Genomic DNA, 23,433 nt, shown 5'->3' with positions numbered 1-23,433 from the left:
GCCAGCACACAAAGTCAGCCGCCAATTTACACTCATCAGAGGGGTACACAAAGTACGCAGTCTAGACTACCAGTTGTCCGACTTTCATTTTTTGTGGCAGTCGCGGTGGCTGAGCGGGCTAGGCGGCTGACTTTGTGTGCTGGCGATTAGGTGCCTGACTCTGAGGGTGCGGGTTCGAATCCCGGATGGGACTCAACCGAAAAAAGTACTAGAATTTGTACTTTACTAAGAAAGTGAAATCCCAAATATGACATATGTTGCATTTGACCACTTTCTAAATGGCATCGTGTAATCATAGCTTTCGGCCGTGGGAGCCGTGCCAATTTACACTCATCAGAGGGGTACACAAAGTATGCAGTCTAGACTACCAGTTGTCCGACTTTCATTTTTTGTGGAAGTCGCGGTGGCTGAGCGGGCTAGGCGGGCTAGGTAGCTGACTTTGTGTGCTGGCGATTAGGTGCCTGACTCTGAGGGTGCGGGTTCGAATCCCGGATGGGACTCAACCGAAAAAAGTACTAGAATTTGTACTTTACTAAGAAAGTGAAATCCCAAATATGACATATGTTGCAAAAAACAAGCAAGCAAACATAACAGGCAGGTAGTTATTCAGACCATTCCTTAAATCAGGATGTCTGAACTGATGAGATTTCACTGTGTAGAGAATGGTTTCATTGCCATATGGTAACAGCATATGAATATGTTCATAGCGGACAGTATGCCACTAATGATCAACAGATAGAGTGCCTCATACATAACACAACATGAAATAGATGTATTAATAAAATGTTTTATTCTCAATAAAACAATGGAATTCATATCAAATATACATAACAAGATAGATGGCCTAAGCATCTGCACCACTGTTTGCAGTCATGGGTGATTTCTTTGTATAGGAAGATATTTAGATATATATCTGTATGTAAATGATCATGAAGATATGTTAATGTAATATATATAGTAATGTAAATATAAATCTTTTATGTACATTTGTACATAATTTATGTAAAATATATTGAATACTATCAAAATGTTTTTGTGACTTTTCCAGATTTTCCCTGAAATTGTGAGCATCATAATATATCATCTGTGACATGAAACTGATATATATGGCCAACAGTCTGTTAGATGTGAAAACTGTTAGTTAGGAATAGACAGCCCTATATTCTCTGACAATGAAAGGTATACATCCACACATGAACAACATGTTTTGTTCATGATGAAACTGTACCATGAAACAGTTTTCATGTTAAATAGCATAATTTTGTTGAACAAATAACAAAAGCTGATTTCACATGATGAAGCACAATTTTAAGAATTTGGTTGCATTTGTTACAAAAGTTTAAGTCCAGCATTTCAACTTCATAAGCCCTTAAATAAAACTAGTGGTCAAAAGCATAAGCAACAGCCCAACATGGTATGATGCAATCACAAACAATGGGACAGAGTTGACACTCACTGATCACTGTAAAATCCAAAAGTTAAATGGGCTTGTATTTCATGAGCCAAAAAAACATTAGCCTATCACAGTATTGATTTCACCTGAGGACACAAAGATCAAGTACAAGCTTGTTTGCAGTTGTTAGAGAACTGTAAGCTGCAATGTCCAGCATTTCAACTTTGTCAGACTTTTAATAATCAGAGCTAGACAAACTAGTGGTTGAAAGTATCAGTAACAATCAAACATGGTATGATGATATCACAATGTGATGACTGTAACATTAAAACTACTAGCAGATAGATACAGGGTTATACAAGCTGGACTTTTCATAAGCCTATAAAAATGTCTGTAAACCATTATATTGACACATTTATCACATGTCATGAGTTTAGCCGTGACAAATTATTGTTTTATGAAATATTTACATGTGTGAATTTGATTGTGGCCATTGTCATACAAGATACGTAGTTTGTGATGTGAACAAAGTCTGTTGTGATGTGTAATTGACTCACCCTCCAACACAGTCTAAGTAAACTTATTTTCAGTACTTTTCATTACACTCCACTACTGAGTCTAACAAAACCATATGGGAGGTCGCGTAAGGGAACCTTTGAGACTAACCAATCAGAACACAACTTACCAAATCTCAAAAGTGCACATTTGCACATATCTTTTGAACTTTTTATCTCGAAAAGGTTCATACCCGCACGATTCCGAATGCTATTTAGCATACACTCACTTCCAGGTGATGCACACGGCGTATGTACAACCATGACAACGGTGAATAAACAGTCGCTGAAAATAGTGTTTTGGGCAATATTCATGGATGCTATCTTGCTGAAATATTAGCTAATGGTAACCATGTCAACAGAAACCCTAAAGTGTACATACTGCAGGTCAAATAACTGTGTTATATGCAGATTTTTGTTTGTGGAGAGATCTGTGTCAGTGACCTGAATATTTTGTAAGTCCCTCGGATCCCTAAATAATAGCAGATGTCTCACGTTTGATTGGACGGTCATTGGTAGCTCAAAGGTCACCTGACACGACCTTCTACTAGGTTTTTTTAGACTCAGTGGTGTAGTGTAACGAAATACACTGAGACTAAGTTTATTTAGACTGCCCCTCCACACCCCCACCCACGACATAAGAATGGCTCTACAGAATGACCAACCAACTTGTGCGGTGTTCACAAGATGGTGGCTGGAAATGTATCGAGATTCTGCAATGATAATTATGTCACGGGTTTGACAACTTGCACCAAAGATTGGGAACATGGAAATATGTCAAAGGGAATTGATGACTGTGTAAAAGATACCTGATAAGAAATACTATCCTCACCCAACAGTCTCTCATAATAAACATTACTGTGATGGTTTGTAATAATGAATCATATTTTTAAAAAAATTCAATCTATATATTGATTAAATTGCACAGGTGAATAATTTTGATAAATATTTACACCATGTATTATGTTGAAATATACTGACAGAAACAAATAAGGGATCATAGCTTGTGAAGAAACCTGGAAACAAAATATGGAACACATGTTTTTTCATGTGATCCCTAATTTTCCTCAGTATATAATGTGAGCAATTCATCATATTTGTAATATAAAGCAATGAAAAGCAATGCTGGGAAAGGCATATTGAGTGCATTTCTGTCCTACAAACAATTCACCAGGTGACATAGGTATGTCATATGTAGATAAGCGTGCTAGGGAAACCTCTGCAGGATCAGTGTAATCCTCCTCAGACTTGACAAAAGTTTTCTAACTGGGGCAGAGGGTAGAAGCATTCTATATTTTCACTTCATATGGGGCAGTGGGTAGCCTAGTGGGAAAATCATCAGTTAATCATGCTGGGTTTAATTCCAGTATGGTCTCCATGGATGTATTTTTGGTGTTTAATGTCTTTTCAGTGAGAGCCTTAAAACTCACAGTAAAATTCTTGGTTCAAGTTATATTTGGACAGTGGGTAGCCTAATGGTTAAAGTGTTTGTCTGTCAAGCTGAAGACCCAGGTTCAATTCCCCACATGTTTTTCAAATGTGCGAAACCCAGTTCTGGTGTTCTCTTCAGTGATATTACTGGAATATTGCTAAAAGCAGCACAAAATCATGTGAAGATTGAAAGGTTTACAAACTGAAAGAATGAATTTGAAATATAATTATAACGTCATCAAGGCATACAATTGGGCAAACTGTTTAAAATATGGCCTTTTAATTAGAAACTGAGGTACTTGAGAAATGTGCAGGTCACGTATCCTCTTTGATCACAGACATATCAAAGCTCAAATTTACATTTTATATGCACAAGAACCTGCTTGATACAAGATAACAATGGTGGTGCAATATCACATGTGGAAACCAAAAACATGGGCAAGAGAATGGAAAATAGTGATATGTTTGAAATATAATTCTTTTCATTTCATGAATCTGTACATGAATTCAAACACTAGGTGCTCTACACATATGTTGGGTATCAAATTGCTTTCCCAGTAACTGAGATCAAATAACAATGCTTTGCACTTTTAGAGGTGAAATATTCTGTGATGGTATTATGTCATGAAGGATGATTCTGAATTTGATCAATTTCAGTCACCACCTATGTTCCTATTCCCTATCTACAATAAAATTAGCATAAAAATATGTAATCTTCCAATTGAGAAAATTACATGTGATTTAAGCAAATTGGCAAGGAATGATGTTGCTTCAAAAATGGGGTAAAAGTAAACTGGATACCATATGCCTCTCTTTACATCATACTTTGTAAAGAAAATTGATTTCCTATTTTTGAGGCTTGATTTATCATGTTTTACATGTAAATAAGCCTGTGATTCAAGAAATAAAACTTAATAGCACAATTGAAAATGTCTTGAAACCGGTTTGTGTAAACTATACAGCTCTATCTAGATACATAAACGTTAATGTGTGGATTTCTTTGGTAATAATTCTATTATGTATATGTGTACTGTACAGGGTGTGTAGATAGTCTTCTGTATAGCCAAAGAATGAGGAATTCTGTTAATACCTTTGAAACAACAAATGATATGCATGGAAAAGTTGCAATTAAGAGCAGGGTATCATTTGAGAGGGAAGGGTCAGGTTCACTTGGTAAACACCGAATGAGTGTAAGCGTGGGTACATCACATAAATATACTCATCAAGATTTTCTTAAAAGTGGCAAAGTATGAGAGATTTAATATGTGATGTCACTATAAACAAGTGCACAAAAGGTCAGTTTCTTAGCAAATCTAAAATGGCTGTTTCTGTTATTTCCCAACAATGGTTATAAATCTGTAGAGCTCATTAATCTTTGTGAAAAGTCTTAAATCATTGCTACGTATTGTTGTGAAATTCTCTGATTTGAAAATTGCACCTGATATATTAATTTGTTAATCACTTGTCAATTAAATGGCATTGTTCTATGAAGATTCATGTTAGAATTGGTCTTCAGCGTCCAATGCTTGTCATGAGAGGTGACTAATGAGATCGGATGGTCAGGCTTGCTGACTTACGAAATTAAATAAGCAGAGTTCAGGCAATCGAGAAGGTAGCACTATAACTACTTGCAACAAAACACAAACATTCAATTGAGAATTGGTTTTGGTCTCTTTATCTTGAATTGAGTTTTGTGCGCTATACCAAAAGTGTTCAGTCAAAATAGTTACACAGGATACGATTTTAAAATTTATTTCATAAATATGGTAATTTGGAGCAAGATGTGTTGATTGTATCCAGATAAATGTATGATCATGTTTATTATGTAACATCTGTAAATGTCTATAAGGAATCTATTGAGCAGACAGAAGCAGTAGTACCTTGGAGGAATATCGGAGGGCATTAGTCATGGTAACATGAGCATTTGTAGGTAGGTTATACTTTCATAAACACAGTACCCAGGTTTCTACTTCCAAATAGAAATCAACCCTCTACAAAATACCACAGGATTTTAGACATCCAAACTGTAAATGTGACATTTCTGAAGGTGTCAACCTTGTGACAAAAGAGATCCTTCTTAATCTTTACCAAGTAAGGTGAAGCCGATAAAGACAAATTTGATGAATGAACAAGTTCCTTATGAGGTTTCAAGCCATGGTACAAGAATCTGCATCAAAATGTCACATTACCTATTAAAGAAGTTGTTCATCCATAAACTGTGTCTATATCTGACTCTCCAACTTCTAAAATTGGCACACAAAGAAGTTGACTGTTGTCAACAGTGGAGCCTTCTCAAACAAACGTTGATTCTTGATAAAATACTTTCAAGGATTCATCTGGGATCTTAACACATGTCTTAAGTGTTTATAAAAGATCAATTTCAGAAGTAGATATTCTTGTAGTCTCCTGAATAAGGCATCAAAGAACAATAGCGGTAACAATCATACAAATGGGTGTCTGAAAATCAGTGATGATGCCAGTTGACTGATCTAACAAAGTTGTTACGAAACCGCTGGAGTTTTAATGTTGACTCATGAAGTGTCACAATGCATTTGCTTACAAGGGATGTTATTCTCTACATCATTTCTGAAATCACTGAAACCTAAGCATTAGAACATGTTCTCTAAATGAGGAAAAATAAAAGCTCTGAACGATTTTATATCATGCGAAATTCGAAAGATTTGGAAGCAAGATCTGCAGCATCTCTGATCTTGCTTCCCATTTTGAGTTGTGCAAACACCAATCAAAAAAATGCACACAAAATGAAGTTATGCATGGAAGTGATCAGTAGGCATTTCTTGTTTGAACATACAACCAAACTAGAAAGTAACCAAGTATTTGTGAACATGTTACACCTTTGGTTCTTTCATTCAACTGATCTTGTGTCGCCTCACCTACTTCTTCAAGTACAACAGCCTTATGAATCATCTGTCTAGGCATTTCTTTGCCCCGAGTAGCACACATCCGCTTTTGCATAGCAGACAGATTGTCAGTCAGCAACTGTGTGTCCATACAGAATATTTTACACACATCATATAAGGCTTCTTTCCATCATAGAGCTGTGTAGGTTGGCTCTGGCAGTGCCAAGTCTTTGAACAGAGGATCTGAGAGTGAGAAGTCCTTGTCTAGAAGATCTACAGTTGACTGGAGGAAAGCTGGATCCAGTGAAAGTCCTGTGGTTTGGTGGAGAGCTTCCTGAGGGAGGCTGAGAGGTTCGTTCATGATGGAGGTCTGGGTACTGATCGACCGGAGTGAGCCTAACACCACTGTGAAATAACAACAGCATTTTAGACCAAGTGGCCATTAGGAACATACTAGACTTAAAGATACAATGACTTGAAATGTCGTTATTCAGTGATATTAAAATGTTTTGCAATAGGAAAATAAGAGGTTTTCTGTGGTTCATTTCAAATTATCAGTCATATCTAGGCTTTCCTTGATGTCAAAACAGGTAGTGTTGTAAGATGAAAACATACTTGTGTGGAATGATTGCCTGAACAATTTTACAAATTTCATAAATCACAACATGTCATGCTGGCCCATGGGGAACCTTATTCTATTTATAATTTCTTTGTCGGTTTCTCATCTAAGTAAAATGTGTATGCATCGTAATATGTTTTCTATATCTTATTGTGTGGAATATTTTTGATTTCTCAGAAAAACATCTTGAAATTAGACTAACATGATTTTAAGGATAACAACTCCTTTTTATTCTTTTTGTCATATTTCAGAGCTAATTCGCTCATTCACCTGAACGGTGGGCCAAGAATTATCTCTGGAACGTCGGATAAAGAATAAGAAGAAGGAATAGCATTCACTTAATTATTCTTTCGTCATAATCATTATGGCACCGTGCGAATTCTGAAACTCCACATTTGCAGAAGTTCTGCGAGTAGTTGATTGCGAGATGGATAAAGACTTTCCCATAAAATGATTACTTAAGTTAAACTGTGTTACGGAGTCAGACGGACATGTCAGCGATGAAATGCAACTGCAGAAGACACTCTTTTTCGAAATAATGAATGTTTGCACGCCTGCATGCACCATTATTTTGGCTGCATAACGGCATCCCGCCAAGTCTTGGCCAAGAACACCAAGTTGGGGACAATGATATAGAATGTTTATTGACACCCAGAACCCGACATCGATGCACACAGTGACTGACGATTTGGGTAAATACTCTGGCAATTTGTCAAGCAATGACATGATGAGGAAGATCAGAAATAATCTTTCGAACATACATGTAGTAGATTCAGATCTCAGACTCCAGAAGAGAACCCTCTATGCAGTAAAGTATTCGATTCAACTTACAGGCCTAGACTTTCGAAGCCCTCTTAGCGCTATGATAGCCGTAAGTAACATACATACATCAACATTAACTTACGACTACCTTAACACTGTGAGAGCTTAAAAAATCTAGGCCCTGGTGGACAAGGGACCCATCTACTGACCTGATCTAAGACTAGCTAGAGACAAGTTGGAGGCGGCCCAATCCATGACTGAGCTCAGAAAACCTTCCGTGGTTGTTGTTGAAACCAGACGGTTGTAGGATTCGAAGAGGGGACGGCTTATGAAGCTGAACTGAGAGAGTTCAGGAAAGTTTATTTGGTCAGTTCTGTAGTCTATAGTTGACCAAACATAAATAAAGAAAGAAAGTAAGGCAGGTCATTTGTTACAACTTACACTCCCTGTCAGCAATTCAGTTACTACGACTTGAACAGAGGCAAATTTAGGACAGACTCTTTTCGATGAGTCGTCCATTATGTTTTCCCATTATGTGAATACAGTTGAATAGGGTAATGTTACAATCACAACAATTCATAAGCGGGGTATTCACATAACGTTGTTCGGTTATCTAGGTAAGGTTCCACAAAGTGAGACATTAAGATACATACACCCAACAGAATGTACTTTCACAGATCTGAAGGCCTACACGTTAAATCATTGCATACATCCTCTGAATTTTCAACAATGTGGGACACTTACATGCTAAATTACTTTTACCGTTTAAGTGTTTAGAAATGGATGTATTCTCATCATCTTTGACATGTTGAAAAAGTTTCGGTTTACACCTGGTCGTTGTCGTATTTACATTACCAGACGATGGGGACAAGCCGCACAGCTGTAGGTCGTGTGTTGGCCGTATCTGCTTACACATTTACAACACCCATCACATTCAGTAACAAACGCCCTCGTAAAATCCCCATATCAAATCACTTTTAATCTGTTGAGGGTAAGCCTTGAAATACTAGTCACAAATACCTTTCCCCAAACCAACCCTGTTAAATACCATCGTGCTTATGGTTGGGGTTAATAAAACACACACCGTAACTGACTACTATGGGGCTGTCTTAGTTCGGGGTGAAAATCTACCGCTTATCTACTCGGGAAATGTGATGAATGAAAGGATACAATCCAGAACTTCCAACTGTCTCGGGTTCGACTCTGGATGTATTCACTAAGTCGCTCTTCCATGTTCACTTGAGGTGGCTCGAACAGGTTCCCGTCGGGCATAAAGGCTTGATATGCTCTGCAGCAGCAAATATACATGAAGTTAACGAATTGATGAAAGCTTATATCATGGCGTATCAGGGTTGTGTGGGTGTAAAATGCCTTAATATAGGGCGTGGACGTTTAGGAATGTCATTCAGGAAGGTCGTGTGTATGGGTATAGCAATGACAAAGGATGGTAACTGGGGCATATCTTGGATTTGATTGGTTGGTTGGTTTGTAGTTCAACACCGCACTCAGGAATATTCCAGCTATATGGAGTCATCAATGTCATACAAGGATTAGGCTTCATGGGTCGTGTGGTTTCTGGACTGATGTTGGAAATTTACACATCAAATTACAGAGGACGTAAAATTTGCCACCACGTAAGTTTACTTAATGCTGAACAGACGAAGTAAGATTCGTCAAGGCATAAGTTCATGATGCTACACAGACGACGTATGATTCGCCACGGCGTAAGTTTACTTAATGCTGAACAGACGACGTAAGATTCGTCAAAGCATAAGTTCATGATGCTACCCAGACGACGTATGATTCGCCACGGCGTAAGTTTACTTAATGCTGATCAGACGACGTAAGGTTCGCCATGACAAGAGTGCAGCTGACTTTCAGTCTAGTGAGTGAAAACGATCGACACAGACTACTCTATCTTCAGTTCACCATGATATAGTCAGAAGAATACTTACTCAATCTCAGCATTGAGGATATCCATTTCCTGCCGCAGAGCTGTGATCATCGCCTTCTGTTCCTCGCACTCGGCCTTCACCTTCCGGCTGTGCTCAGCAGCTGCAGATGACATCAAATATAGATCATATAACTTACATTTAATGCTGTAAATGCAGTAACGTAGAAATTACACACTTCAACGTCGACCAAGCAAACACACGGCACAAGTTAGCGTGGTAATTGTTCTACTGCAAAAGGTAGGGTAAAACGATAATTAACGCTGAGTTCAAGATTGTTGCACATATCTAGCGACGTGCGTGGCTCTTCGTACCACTTGAAACTAGTGCTGGTTTCGTAGTTCCAAACCACTGTGATACTATGTATGATCGATAACTTAGTCATACACAACATACTATTTTCGCATCGATCAGTACTTGATTTAAACGTAAACGTCGGGTGCCAGACAAGGCAACAAGAAGCATGACAAATGGGATTCGACCTATCGACCTTCCCCTCTCTCCTGTCCATTAGACCACGGGCGACTAAGTTACAGGCGTATTGGTAGGCGTGATGCTAGAACAACGGTATGGAATTACCTTTGAACAGAATATCTGACTTGCTGTCTCTTCCCACCGACGTTTCGCCATTCTTGGGGACAATGTTCTTTAACGTCTGGAAACCATTCTGTTAACAAAATTATAACTGTAATTTCTCTATTTCGAATTGTCTTAACTTGCTGAAGTGGTATCGTGCTTGTCAGCAATGAAGTGAGTGGAACCCTGTTGTTTTACGTCGTAATTAAAAAACTACTGCAGCTAGATCTCAAATACAAATAATGCAACAAAGCAAACCTGTGGTTGACAATGAGAACAACGATCCAAGCGTGAGCTCATTGGGCGATCAGGATACGACAGTGTACAACATCCAGTTCTCACCTGTATTTTTCCCCTTCGCCGGTGTTCGGCGTTGATGTGAGACTCCCGTTTGTGGCGAGGGATGGGGTTCCTGGGACGTCCGCATTTCCTCTTCACCTTCACCTGAGCGGCATCGCCAACGGACCCCTTAGAAGGGGGGCATACTACAGAGGGTGGAATTGGACCCTGAAGTCAATAAAATGTTTGCATATCACATTTGAAGGTGAAACTTACAAACAAAAAGATCACCAAACACACACAAATCTATATGAATATACGATTTTCAGGAAATATCCTCAAATCTATAAAGCTTCAAATACCAAAGAGTCACATTTCTCCTGTTCAATTTTGGGAAAATGAAGCCAGGTGTCCCTAGGGTGAAATACTGCTGGAATATACTTGAAAACGGTATTAAACCATTTACAAATCATGTTCTATTGCGTACCTAAGTTGCGTTCCCACTCATTATATGGCTATATAGTTATATCGAGTTTGTATCTTATTTTCGGGAAACAACTGAGCGCTCGAACCAGCCCGTCCCTGTGAGTGTAACTCAGACCACCATTTTACGATAAGATGATAACAGGACACCTTCGTAAATTTCCCAAATTCTCTTATCTAACAAGACAATTTTTTGCCAATATTTCAAAATCTCCTCCAAGCTCTTGACATCGGTTGGGATTTGTAGGACAAGCTACGTTTCGGGACTAAGCGAAGTGTTCTTCCCAACAACTGATAATGAATAATTGGCTTGAAACGCTCCCCAAGACCATTAAGTGGCTTACTGTGCAATTTACACTCCAAATTCGATCACTCAGTACGCTCACTTGTGTTTATAAATGTCGTCGTTACAAGTGGTCTGTCAAACCCTCTAGAATCCAACAGTATATGTGCACTTACTCAAGCACTTGGCTCTTGACTGTAAGAACCCTTCAGAAATATGGATAAAACTGATCGTTGAGCAATGCATTAAATGACCATTTTCTAAGCAGTATGTACAGTGGAACCTACAGTTCACATGCACAGATATTTAGTCTAGTATACACGTCATATGCAATGATACGAATTTTTTGTCAAGAATGGAAGGTTATTCAGGTCAGGGGTCGTTCAGTCAAAATAGGGGTCAACGATCGATAGCAATGCTATTTCAAGCTCTTCGGTACGTTACCTTGAAGATACCGTCCAATTTTTTGCAAACATTGGAATAATGGTCAAGCAGATTCAAAAGGTAATTTTGACATCCATGTTGATTCTCGTTTGTGAATTCGCCAAACATTTTATACAGAACATGTTTGTCCTGAAAGTGCCCCTCATGTCAAATGTTCAACTGTTATCTGCTCAGAGATGAGAGATACGTAAAAATCTGGGTTAGACTTGTTCTTCATAACCCACGTTTATCGTAAGAGGCGAGTAACGGGATCGTGCAGTCAGCCTCGCTGACTTGGTTGACATCGTATCCCAATTGCGTAGGGCGATGCTCATTCTGTTATTCGTAGGATTGTCTAACACAGACTCGATTATTTACAGACTGCCGTCATAAGCCTGGGATATTGCTGAGTGTGGCTTTCTTCGACAAACCAACCAATCAAATCAAAGATGAGACTACTGTAAATACTATTACCGAGTATATTCGAGTGACAGGTGAAGGCGAGTTCATATAACGATATACGCCACATTCTCTAGGATTAAGATGCTCTCTGTACAAAACAGCAACAGCAGTTATTCACAGAGCCCAAACCTTGTGTTTAAAGAACGAAATGCAAAAGAATCACTTTGTGACAATGCGTGATTTTGCTGATTGCACGTCAAGTTAACTCAAGTTAGCTATCATACATGTTATTAACAGAGTCCCTAGCAGACAAAGTAAGAAACTTCACATGCAGAAATAATCAACCAATAACTACAAAATAGGAAAATTGGTGTTCAAATGTTTAACCATTCATTAATATTAAATATTTAAGTTATAAAACATTTTTTTTACAATAAATATTTCCACTAGACATTTTCTTGTCTTTCAATAGATAGAAAGTTTACTAGGGGATCCTTATGTTAGTGACCCCAAGCTAAACCTCTGTCAACAAACACGATACCATCAGTAGCGAGATTCTACGGAGCTCTTCAACATACCCCTGGTTTAAAGCCCGCTGGTATAGATTATATAACCATTGTTCACCCTTTGATATATGGCCACAGCCTCCCGCTTGTGAATGGCGAAGGTGGGTGATCTGTTACTGGTTGATGAATATCAGGTTCGCATTATTTTGTGACGGTGTAGTAGGCTGGGTAAAGATTAGCTGTCCAGCTGGAGATTTAATATGTTTGTTACAAGTCTATTTTTATGGTTAAAATATTGGATAGACACTTTCTTGTTTAAAAAATGCCATTGTTTTGATGTGGTAATTTTAGTTATGTATTAAAGTTCGAATAAATGACATAATTACACCTTTTTTATTTCACAATATAACACTGCGTGATATGCAATATAGCGCGTCGTTATAGAAATATCAATTATTTTCGTAAACATTATTCAAGCAAAGTAAATCATTGTAAATTCTCTTTTTATATGAGTTGTTAAAAGTCATTTCATCTCTCTGCATCAGGCATCATTGTAAATGTTTGCCTGAAAAAGATATTATATTCTAAATCGCAAAATGTGGTAAGAGTGAACACGGCGGAGGACACAAGAAATGGACTTCACACAAGACACCCATGAGCAAACTCGGACCGGAGTCTTCGGCGGTTTAACCACTAGGCTACCCCACCAACCTGACTGCTTCTGTAAGCCGGCTGACATACTAATAAAACCAAGACTGCCAACTTACCTAAGTGTTTATATTTGATTAGATGACTTCGTTGTTGGTTCTGCTATGAAATAGCTCTTGACCACTGAGACTGCATAAAAAGAAATTATTTTTTATTTTTTTTACTGGTGCATTTTCTTCAAAAGTGACGAGAGCGGTAGGACTTTTTAAAAGAAAAAAGTGACCGGGGGAACACATTTTTTTTCACTTAGAAATACTGCTTGGGAAGTTTAGCACGTGTTAATGAGTTGAAGATTCAATCACACTCGTCCTTGCAGACGGTCATTCTTGTAGTAGACAAATTTGATGATTGGGACGCGGCCAAGTCAAAATTATTTTATTTAATGTCAATAAAAAATGTTACGCGCACAATTAACAGTGACGTGCCGATGCTCGAGAAACATTTCACTCTTTTTCTTTAGCCTAATATGACTATTAGTAACAATACCCTGGATTTTTTGCATCTAATTCTACGGGAACGTCTTGGTTACACAACTTAGGTCAAATTATTGTTAAACGTCTGTAGTTAGAATTGTGAATGGCCTCAGTGACTCGTTGCCGATTATGAAAACACTTTAGACCAGAATGTACATTTGAATTTTCTGACTGTATGAATATAATGAGTTTATCGTAACTCCAGTCTGAACAGTTTTTCATCTGTGACACGGTGTTTCAGCTTAATGTGTGAAATGGGACGGTGGGGTAGCCTGGTGGTTAAAACGTTCGCTTGTCACGCCGAGGACCTGAGTTCGACTCCGCACATGGACACAAGGGGTGGAGCCCATATCTGGTGTCCGCCGTGGTATTGCTGGAATATTGCTAAGAGCGGCGTATAACTAAACTAAAACTAACTAACGTGGGAAGGAAGGCCAAACTGATGCAGCTCTTGGCCGTTTGAAACCCAGGAACAGGGGATGGTGTTGGAAAACTGTATTCGAACACAATCTGGGGCGTTCCTCTCCACAGCGAACTGCAATGGCAAGTAAAGTCCTTTGTACGTAAGTGGACGTTACGAATAGAATCCTTCGGTCGACACGATGTAGCCACCCTACTGCGTACTATTTCAGATGACATTAGTGTGTTTGATGAATATGACATGCCGAGAAAGCAATATGGAGTAAATCGCTGATGCAGCGATGTTACGTTTGCACTGCACAAGCTAAATATAGAACGGTTTGACGTTACATCTGGCTATATAAGTATATATTTCAACATTGTTGTATCCTGCCAGTGCCTTACAATCCACACCTGGCAAAGTATTAATTACTCGGATTCACAACACTCTTGGCCCAAAATGTTTGCCGAGACCTAAAAGACTTAGATTATACTCCTGTAATTCGCACCACATTACTTAATTCTGGAACATGAGATATGGGCTTGGTTCTCTGCTGTTTTATCCATGAAAACCAGTTCTTGTCTGAGGTGAACGACCGACACGCTTGTCTTAATGACGAAATTCTGCTGATTCTCGTTACGGTGCATCAATACCTTCATACATTCAAAGACATGCCTGCATATCACGGTGTCTGGTGTCACGAGCACCTGATGTCCTCATTGATTTTCAGGGATTCTTTCATATCACCGATATTATTTGCTTCGCATAACCAAAGAAAAATTGAGAAAGGTTTGTCTCCAGTGTCGACGGGATTTTTTTTAAAAAACAAAAACATGAAAGTGCATCCAAATAGCTTTGAGCGTTGCTGCGAATCAATAAGGAAGTTGTAAAATATCCATAAAAGTTCATAATCTTCATATCACAAGAAGCGGTTTGCTAGAATCGTTCTAGGATTATTAATAGTTTTTTATAGGATATTATTACAGCTGGGATACGCTTGTTTGAAACTGAAATACCATCTTTATGATAGCATTAGATGAATAGACAAAGCAATAGCACTTTCCAGAAATATCCCACACTAGAACACCGTCGTTTATCCTATGAACACTCAGTCTCGTAATCACTACAGCGTAAGAGATAATGAAGACTGACTCACGAAACGGACCAATATAAGATCGGTACTTCAGGTAAAAATCCCAACTGAAGAAACAAAAAAGTAATAATTATCCAAGAAAAATTTGTTTGAAAGCCTAAACCTACATAATGCTACTTTCAAATACCCATGCTCTATATTTAAGCATTTGCTTCTGACGTACTTTCCAAGACGAGTGATAAACATGCTCTTGAATCACCCTGGTGTGTTCACGCACGAGGTGATTGAACCTGTCCAACTACTTAGTACGCCGCAAGACTGAGATATCGTTGGATCTCTTCAAACCGACACCTACACGTCATCACATTATTAAGTCTAGTCCTTCCATACCAAGACAGCCATAAACATTTCTGACTGAATGGCCGGGTGTAAAGAAGGCTCAACAGCCATCATTACCCAGTCAAATAACCAGATATGCCGCCCCATCTGAAATCAGGTTCTACCCGTGGCCTCTCGAACGTGACATCTCGTCGTTCTGGTCATTAATCAATTTATTATACTAATCTTACAACATCACTGATGATGCTATCGCCGGCTTTATACCCAAGTGATAAAGAGTGTTGTGTTTCTGTGCTGTGTTAGACTCGATGAGTAACACCAAACCTGTTACAGAAGACAGCGCATGGGTGAACGTCTCCTTGCCACAGTTTCATATCATGAACAATCATACCACAGGGTCATTGCTCTCATATCGCTCCGTAACACCTTTGGCTTACATTGCAATTAAGTTTAGTTTACCCCGGTCGTTAGTCACGTCCTATGACCGGGTTGGTGTCTTCACATTCTGAAGATCATACCTGACGTCATCGGATGCCACAGGACATATATGTCCTTCCTCTTCACCCCTCACTTTCAAGTCCAATAAAATTCTATATATACCACACATATATATATACTTCACAGTTTTGAATCCTGTGGAAAATTCCGTTTTTTTAAACCATCCACTTTTATCTCAGACGAAGCTAAAGGGCTTAAAGGTACCTTTCAAAATAGGCTCCATCGTAAATGTCGCCATTTTCACACTATACCAAATCGCGATTCAGAGCGTTATTTATGTATGTTTTGAAATGCGAATATCGCATAAATACTGTGAGTATTGGATTTCCAAAATAAGATATTAATGATCACTGATTTCAAGTTTTCATGTAACCAATAATGATAATTCTGAAACGTCACCGATGTATTCGAAAATACACTTACACGAACGCCGAAGTGCGCTTTCCGCCATATTGGGCAGTGTTTACAAAATCACGTTCCGAGAAGGCCGGTATTGAGACGCCTATTACATCACGTATATTTCATTGTCAGCTGCGACAAATGGATTATTCAATTCCCCACACATCTTAGAATCAAATTACAAATAGTCTTTGTCACCAATACCAACTGCCTAGAAAAAGCGAAACGAAAGATGGTGGGTATGAAAACGAATGCTGTGCTCGAAAGACTGCGCTTATTTGAAATGTAAACAAAGAAAAAAATCCTTTTTAACACTGCGCAGCAATTTCGGAATGAAATAGTGTTCATGTCACAGTAGGTTTATTACCCTGACTTGTGAACTTTAGAATCTTTAATGCGTTCCTTTTATTTGACATGGGCTTCGCTTCTTATCACAAATCGAGCACTGTGAACACAAATATTTGCCACACGGGACTAAGAAACCCGAGAACCATTACAAATGACCTGTCCTGTAAATACTGAGAAAACTGTCGAAATGTGTAATCATAACGTCACAAGGCAGTGTTCTGACTAAACCTGCAATCGTTGGTGAAACGTTAAGATGACCATATTGAAGTATACTCTTGAAATCTGGATCAGCCTAAACAATTACGAACGTTATCAAAAGTTTTTTGGCTGAAAAGGTCGGAGAAATACTGTAAAAGTAAGATCTAAAACACTCCCAACCGTGTCAAACACACATTTCGCCTTTTTCATTCCCTTTTCGTGTTCAACTGTCTGTTTCTTAGCCACAATCAAAGGTTGCCTTGATGGGTGCAGCTCTGACTTACGTATGACAACAAAACGCGTACACGCGGGACAGGCGTCTCTTTGAGATGCAATTCATGTTCTTTGGACACCGGAACCGGAAAACTAATCGTATAATATGACCCTCGGTACTGAACCAAGATGACACATGTATATGTCGTAAAAGCAATGCTATAAAAGTCAGGCTTGAACTGAGTAGACATACAGGTCTTGATTCAGTATTCTCTGATCATACTTAAGGAAATCGTAAGTTTTGATGAACATACTACTGGAATGCTCGAGTCAATGAGTTTGGTTTTACGACGTTTTTAGCAATAATCCAGCAATATTACGGCAGGGGACACCAGAAATGGACTGCACACATTATACCCATGTGGGGAATAGAAATCAAGTCTTCGGCGTGACAAGCGAACGCTTTAACCACCTGGCTACCCCACCGCCCCCATGCGACTGGAATCACTTTTGCAAAACAGCTGATGAGACTCACTCACTGAAGGCGGTATGTTTACCTAAGTGAAACAAGACCACATTATCAGCAACAGTACCCCGTGCAGAGCAGAACAGTAATTCCATGAACCTAAACTATCCATGAAAGGTAAACGTGGATTAAACCAACAAGTGTCTACCATTACAACATAAAATATGGCTGATGTTTAACCCCACACAAAGATTTCACCTGTAAATAACCCGTTATACAAACCCAGTGATTGATATTGTGACAGTGTTATCTACATCACAGGTTACACTGACACACAATTAATCAGGTCAGCAAGAGAGAGTGATCACCTAATTCTTCAGTCGCCTCCTACTTCATGCATTTGGTGGTTTGGAATCAATTCAAACAATGGCCAGATAATTGAGCCTACAATTAGTAATCAAACTTTAATTGTCTATTCGTTTACTCGGGCAGATGGTCAAAATCAAACTCCTTTTCAAACTCTTGAACATTTCCTTATGGTATCACATAAATTAATCTTGGTCAACAGATAACTGAGGTAGAACAATATGTTGATCAAACCATACAACCATCTATATGTAACATAATCAACACTACCGTCAATGTACTCCAGGTAAAACGTTTCAACATTAATTGTACTCATGACATTACAGCCACACATTTATCATACATTCTTTCTAACGCTGCTTGTTTCAAACCGACAGCACAACCTTACTTTCATTTCATCGTTACCAACACAGTAGTTATGTCTGACTGAAAACGTTCTTACCAAGAAAGGATTATCCGACTCAAAAACGTCTTCATCTTCAGAGAAGTACCCCATCTTTCGCAGTAGCTGTGAAGACTGTCCTACCATCTAAGAACACCCAGTCCCGACACGCCTTGTCCCGCTGTCAGCGAGCTCTCTACTACGTTCCCAGCTTTCTCTTATCTGCCTGCCTTATTCAAAGATTATTCTATCTCAAGCTGTTTATCCCAGTCGGGTAAAGGTTATTAGAAGTTTCGTTACTTTGTGTTCTTCATTATTTGACTTTATGTTGAAATAAACGTACGATTTAATGCACTTTATGTTTACTTTTACGTGGTAAACAAGCAAAATGACTATGAATTCCGTCGAGGATCCGATAGCATGGCGATTTTGTAGTTTTGATAGTTGTGCTGTTATGTCATTCGATATGATATAACAAAACAAATACTCACAGTACAGTTCACTACCGGTTTAGTATTTATTGAACAAATACCATAACCTTTATGCCATATTACAACATTCATTCTTTTTTATAAATATTCAGCGTTATCGTTAGAGTATAACAGACTCGATTATATGGAGACTATTTCAACAGGAAAACAATGGTGAATATATAAATGGATCACGTGAAAACAGATCCTAAATGATGCTTTCTCGCGTCTATGAAAGATGGGACACAATCGCTCTGTCGATATTGGCGTTGGTAGGCAACTGAGCTGATAAGCTATCTTTAAAGGTACATAGAGTCAGATAAATATTACAGTCGACGACAGACACACCGCATTGAGTCACATGCATGTAAATACGGGTTCTTATTATCGAAATATATACAATTTCATTTGTCTAGTTACATATTGACTCTTTAAGGTCTTCAAATGGATATATATGTCGCACACAACATATATATATATCTATATGTGTGTGTGTGTGTCCGCGCGCGCGCGTGCGTGCGTGTTCAAAGGATCCTTAGAAATGTGCACAGTATTTGTACATTTTGTACACTAAAACTAATGCAAAATCTACTCACACTTCTGTCAGCTGATATTCCAGTGTGCAAGAAAATATACTCCCTCTCCTCCCAACCCCCACCCCCATCCCCTACCCCCATACAAATCTGTATACTTTTGAACTAGTCCTCCCAATTCATCTTAATATTCCAATTGTATTGAGACTCAATATTGAAATCGTATTAAGCCCTAGATCATTGTCAGTCGCGACATGGTATATAAAGGCACCTTTCAATCACAGGGGCGTTGTTGTGTACAGCCCTAACTCACAATACATGTTCATTTTGGAGATTCATGTTAGTTATATTCTAATAGTTTATCAGCGTCCATGTACAAAGTATGTCAAGTGCAGAGATAACGCCCTAACCTAAACAATGTGTAAGTGGGGATACAGGCATGCTGGTCCCCCAATCCAACACGCACTCGCTGCATTAAGGGTAAAGGGGACATCCGACTTCAACAGTTAGCTAAAATACGTCACCGAAATTTTGGTCAGTTTGGTTAATTACCATTACATACGTAATCTCGTCATATTTTCACTATCACATCCACCGACACCTTCGTAAACCACAATGCACGATTGAAGTCAAACATTCCAATTCGTTCGGCTAATTAACCATTGAGTACTTAATCTCGCCATATTTTCATTATGGCTTCCATTGACACCTTCGTAAACCACAATGCATGATTGAAGTTTATACTCCTGCGGCATATAAACCGTCACACACGTAATCTCGTAATACTTTCACGATGACACCCGCCGACACCTTCGTAAATGTCCGTATAACATTATGGCCTATTACTTTTGAGAAAGCTTTGGTACTGTTGGTAGAATAAGTACGACATTATATCTCGGCAAGTCTCGGATTTTTGTCACTTTTGTCAACTCGTGGTGATATGTTTGATATCGTAAAATACACTCGAGTGAGATTCTCTATATATCGTGACATTTATATGAGAGTCGCAATGTCCACTGTGTTGTGTAATATATTAGTCACGTGAAGTACTGAAACTAAAGAATCCAGTATGGATTCCTCAGAATAATGCGCAGTCGGATTGTGATGAGCCCAGTTTGAAGACAATACCACTTTTAAATAATCTGGTCAGATTTCAAATAATCTGACAATTCCCAAAACGTGTAAATGTGTCACAACGCGTTGCATTATCGGTCTCTTATTGTTACTATGTGAGGACGCGCAATGTTAACAGTTTTCATGTCAGCCATTGTTTTGTAATACCAGTGACGTGACCCGTTAGACTAGGTAAATACTTGTCAGCTTTATCTATCCTCAGTAAATATGAAACGTGGGGTTGTGAAAGAAAGGTAATCCAAAGCGTTATGTATGAACTTATATTCTAACACCTTTGCTAGCAGCTAATATTTTCTACGATAAGAATTCAACCTCCTATATCGTTAGGGGCATTTTTAAAAACGCAAGCCCTCATTCGCCGATGCCCAACATACATGAATCAGGATAAAGTACTATTGCTACATATCGTACTCTTCCAGCAACTGTGTGTACGGTAAACGATACCCCAAGGCTGCGTACGTAAACGGACGATACCAAGTGTGCTGTATCTGCCCTCCTTGTTAGTCTGATCGTCAACACATCCTCGTAGCCAAATAGATTCTCCATTGGGAATCAGACCATATACGTTTAATTATACACAATAGAGACGGCTGGCTCTGTGGTTCCTTATATAACACGGAAAACATAAATCTTGCTTGCCAGTCCCCTATCTAGCCTCCCTTCCTAACCGCACAAACTACGACATCTCACAGTCACCTGTTTAAGCATATCAAGTTAAATCAGAATGTGGTATAAACAACTACAATGGCCAGTCAAACTGTATGTGCACTTCGTCATATATTTATGAATCTCATCTCCACGCGTGCAAATACTGAAATGTGTTTTTTAAAAGACACTTATCTTTCAACCATCAAGTGCAGCTCTCCAATGATTATGAAAAACACACTTGAATTTACATATATTAAAGTTTGATAACAAGAAACGAGGCTTGTTAGGACAGTTAGCACACAGGACAGTCATTTACTGTGTTCTGGAATGGCGTTTTTTAGGTCATGTCTAATTTGTTTACTCAAAAGGAGGTGGGGGCTTGGAGGACACATGCAACAGAGATATCTACTAAAGGTGTATCTATACAGTCGGCACAACAGACAACAGCCACTCTTGACATCATCTATCAAACTCTTGAACAGAGTAAAAGGCTTCTAAGATCACCCGGCCCAAAACGCCACATTCACCTCCATAGCCTATATCCTTCAGATGTCTCGAATCCCGAGATACCAAGGAATCTCGTCCCTGGACATCTGTGCAACGACGACAGAAAGAAACAGGTTACGAATTAACAACGTCTAGATATTTAAGTTTGACCTAAAAATATTTTGCGAAGTGAGGTAAATGGTGTGGTTGCATGATGTGAGCATGGCCAGGGGATGACTTTAACTTGAAAGTCACTTTTATTCGCAGACACAGTCTGAGATGGTTCGGAAAAGATAATACTTAATAAATTCTCTCGTTGCATGCATAATACGTTTCACCTCATTTTCTCAGAATGTGCAGTGGTCGAAGAATCTAACATGAAAATGACGACACTGCTTTGTTATTGCGAATGAAGATGTCATTTATTGCCTTTGCGTTTACACCATTGCACGGACAAGTGCATACATGCTTTATAATGAGGAATTTTGTTATTGCGACTGTTGATGTCATTTATTGCATTCGCGTTTCCACCACTGCACGGACAGTGTATGCATGCTTTATAATGAGGAAACACTGAAGTCTGTTAGTTGTTACAGTATATAATCCAATGAAGCAACAACGCCAGCTTCAAGATATAACCTACCTCGGTTATACAACGAAACAGATTCTATTAGGCAAAATAGGCAATAAAAAGAATGGACATACTGACACACTGACACACACATTCCGAACTGCGGGGACATGTCATTGACGTTAACTGACCAATTAACACAACCAAGTTCCAGTTTTAAAGAAAATGTAAATGTGCAATAACATCGGCTGTGACTTTAACAACAATGATAACCTTCTTGTTTGTGGCTTACAACGAGGCTATCTTCAATGACATTTGGTCATTAGGGTACACAAGTTAAAGGTGTTAATGCTAGAGAGCGATTATATGTATGAAGGCTCACTCGTCTCGGAAGCGTTAGAGACACAGTCTTTATCACGACAACTGCATAACAGGACAAGTGTCCTGTGGATAAATTATTGACATTGTGATGACAGTCATTTGGCCTACCTGTCCAGACTGATGATTCTCTTCATGTTCCACGTCAAAGAGTATTTCTTCATCGAAGAAACTTAAATGTGTTGCAAAGCCGCTCACTGATCTCATGGTGAGAGAAATGACCCAACACAACAGCAGTACTCCTTTCCTTCAGTACAGCCCACGATACCAAGACTTTGCTATTACCCACAATTCTGATTGGACTGTCAGACCGTGTGTATAATATCTACTATAATGTGGATGTTTTCACGTTCCCTCTAGTCATTGTCTTTTGTTTACTCCATTACACCAAACATTTAACTCGAACAATGCCAGGGTAATCTGATTGGTTGTAGTGGCAGTACTGGAAGGTGGTAGAGTCTGATGTATCTCTTGTGTCGTCTTGCGTTACGGTCTGAGGATCGGGTTGAGTTTCAGGTCGAGTAGTGCGTAAGTGATACCTCTTCTTGGGGAGGGTCTGGGAGGGGATGAAGGTCGGTGCTTATGCCCCTATGAATCAACAACGAATTCTGAGGTCAGTGCACGGTGATATCTTTTGACACATTTAATAATGGGTGAATGGAATTCTTTTCGCGGTCCATGGAATATGTTTACCATTATGATGGTACAGTTGTATTGGGATTGTGTTTAGTTGCTGATGAGTCTTGGACAACTGGGTATGGGGCTTTATAAGGTTGGATGATAATTGTAATTGTTGATGAAATATT

The 23,433-nt window shown here is 38.9% G+C and overlaps 1 protein-coding gene across 2 annotated transcripts; it reads right to left on the bottom strand.

The window, feature by feature from the left end:
• Positions 1-769: 769 nt before the first annotated feature.
• On the bottom strand, positions 770-22,904 carry LOC137287289 (MLX-interacting protein-like). 2 transcript variants are annotated; one of them, XM_067819527.1, is made up of 7 exons: positions 18,468-18,614; positions 10,491-10,655; positions 10,152-10,239; positions 9,576-9,675; positions 8,791-8,908; positions 7,830-7,959; positions 770-6,644 (listed from the first exon to the last, which is right to left on the bottom strand). In XM_067819527.1, exons 1-7 carry the CDS (start codon positions 18,552-18,554, stop codon positions 6,430-6,432), a joined length of 903 nt encoding a protein of 300 aa, XP_067675628.1. In that variant the 5' UTR covers positions 18,555-18,614; the 3' UTR covers positions 770-6,429. The 2 variants fall into 2 exon arrangements, with proteins under 2 accessions (XP_067675628.1, XP_067675627.1); XM_067819526.1 differs by lacking the exon at positions 18,468-18,614 and adding an exon at positions 22,739-22,904 and having other exon boundaries at positions 5,115-6,644.
• Between the last annotated feature and the right edge of the window lie 529 nt (positions 22,905-23,433).

This window comes from Haliotis asinina, chromosome 6 (assembly GCF_037392515.1).
Source record: "Haliotis asinina isolate JCU_RB_2024 chromosome 6, JCU_Hal_asi_v2, whole genome shotgun sequence".
NCBI classification, from domain to species: domain Eukaryota; kingdom Metazoa; phylum Mollusca; class Gastropoda; order Lepetellida; family Haliotidae; genus Haliotis; species Haliotis asinina.
The sequence above is the reverse complement of the archived record's forward strand: the minus strand, read 5'-3'. Positions and strand labels throughout refer to the sequence as shown.